Below are 2,176 nucleotides of genomic sequence, written 5' to 3' on the forward strand. Positions count from 1 at the left end.
CTCGCCTGTAAGACCCGCCGCCAGTGACTGCTCACGGCAAATGAACTCAAGAAGAAAGGCTCCCCAGCTCCCTTCGTGCTCTGAGCTCAGTCCACAGGGGTTTGAAGATCCCTGAAACAGGTCCCGACAGAGGCACCTCCGCTGGGCTGGCAGCTACACGTCGGTCTCTATGCGCAGCCGCTCCATCCGGCGCACGTTGCACTCCACGGCCATGCGGCTGGTGATCTGCCGAGCGCAGGCCTGGGGGAACCAGCCCCTCTCCCCATCCCGGAGCCTCTCCCCCCAGCACCAGCCTAGGAGGAGAACAGAGCTGGTCACACAGCGAGGAAGGGCCGCAGCTCCTGGGGATGTGGTGCAAGGAGAGGGCTCCATCGCTCCCCTTCCCATGGAGGTGCCGGCTGGGGGCATCCAGGGAAAGCTTTGCACAGGAGGAGTTTCTGATTACTGCTGTTCTAGGGTTTATTTGTCTCACTTCAGAGGGCTCTGCTGCTGGCTGCCAGCCACAGCCTGTGCACAGGAGCCACTGGTAATGCAGCAGCCACCCGTGGCAGCGCCACCTCCATCAGCCTCCACACTCATTTGCTGGGACAAGGTGCCAGCCAACAACACGGACCCCACCAGCAGCTACAGCTTCCTGGAAGCTTTGATAACTTCCACTTCACTGGGATCACTGGAGCTTTCCCCCTCCCCAGCCGCAGCTCCCCGCTCACTGACACTTACCATCCTCTCCGCCCAGCACCAGGACGACGTCAGCCTGCTGCAGGGAGAGCTCGTCTGCCTGTTTAGCCAGGTAGGGCTGGGTTATCTCCACTTGGCTCAGATCTGCAGACACAGGGGCAGCATGGACCCGGTGAGGAGACAAGGCCAGGACTCACAGCCCCACACCCCTGCTCCAGCCCAGCCTGGGTGCCCACCCCTTCGATTCCACAGCTCCATTCCCTTCTTGTCCCTGCCCCTCTGAATAGGTAGGGAGGGGAAGCAAATCCCAAGAGCCTGCGGCAACATTCCTGGAATTTCATTGTGCCTCCAAGGAAACCTGAAGGTTTACCGTGACCGATAACTTAATGGGAGGCAATTCCTAAGGAGCAAGGCTTGGTACCCAAGTTCCCCTCCCCATCAACACACATCCTCAGCTCCTTCTCCAGCAGGAGCAAGTAAGAGCAGGGTGGAAACCTGTGCCTGCAAATGCTCAGGCTCTGGCACAACCGGTACCTCCTTTAGGAGTTGTGTCCGGCTTCTCCTTTTCTCTGTGCATCAGCGCAGCGATCCACCGGGCACGGTCACTCCTGGCACAGGGGAAATCCATCTTACAAAGAGAGCTTTAGAGACAGCATCTGCGTTGCCAGCAGTAGCTGGGAAATTCCCAGCAGGAGAGAGGCTTTCAAGGGCAGTCAGACTGGACAAGCATTTGATCAGGGCATTCAACGTTCAGGTACTTTGGAAGCAGTACACACGGCTTAAATTGGACATGGGAAGCATTATATGGGAATTATAAGGGAAATCCAAGAGACAGAAAGAAGCAGAACCAGGGGAGAAGCCCGTGCAGGTCCCCCTTTCATGCGAGGAGGAAGAGGTGCTGTGCAGAACCTCAGGAGGATTTGCAGGGCACCACAGGCACTGTGACATCCCACTCACAGCGTCTCTGCCGACAGGACGATCTCCTCCCGCCGGCCCTCGCTGTCCTTCTCCATCACCACCCGGAGCAGGAACCGTCTGGTCCGCCGCTCCCGGTCTTGCCAGGAGGAGGGGAAGGTGGGTCCGTGTTCTCCATCTTCTCCACGGTCACCTGGTCCAGCGTGGCGTAGTTCATGACAGCGTAGCTCTCCTCGCTGCGGCAAGGGTGGGAGCGGTGCCTGAGCCCCGTGGATGCTGCCGGGGGGGACCGGGCTCCCTCCCCTGCTCAGAGCCCCGTGGGTGAAGTTCAGTGAGCATCACTGAGGTGACTGCCACGGCGAGGACAGGAGCTGATGTCCAAGGTGGGATATGGCTCTGCGGGCTTGAAGCCACCCACAGACATAGGCAAGGCCAAGGGCAGCAGAGCTGGGTGCTTTCCTTCCCAATCTCAGTTTCCCAACACAGCCTAAGAAACCCTTGAGATTTCCCTGTGTGCTCCTTGGGAAATGGAGATTTTAATTCCCCCGAGTTGTTGGGAAGGGAAGGGAAGGGAAGGGAAGGG

General features: G+C 59.0%; 1 protein-coding gene across 1 annotated transcript in view; it reads right to left on the minus strand.

Moving 5' to 3' along the window:
• Positions 1–153: 153 nt before the first annotated feature.
• Positions 154–2,176, minus strand: part of ARHGEF16 (Rho guanine nucleotide exchange factor (GEF) 16) — a 6,276-nt gene continuing 4,253 nt past the window's right edge. Inside the window, 5 exon segments of the mRNA XM_010013020.1 lie at positions 154–293; positions 721–822; positions 1,213–1,286; positions 1,636–1,709; positions 1,712–1,829. Coding sequence (XP_010011322.1) covers positions 154–293; positions 721–822; positions 1,213–1,286; positions 1,636–1,709; positions 1,712–1,829 — 508 coding nt within the window.

The sequence above is a fragment of the Nestor notabilis genome, unplaced genomic scaffold, assembly GCF_000696875.1.
Source record: "Nestor notabilis isolate BGI_N333 unplaced genomic scaffold, ASM69687v1 scaffold17014, whole genome shotgun sequence".
NCBI lineage: Eukaryota > Metazoa > Chordata > Aves > Psittaciformes > Psittacidae > Nestor > Nestor notabilis.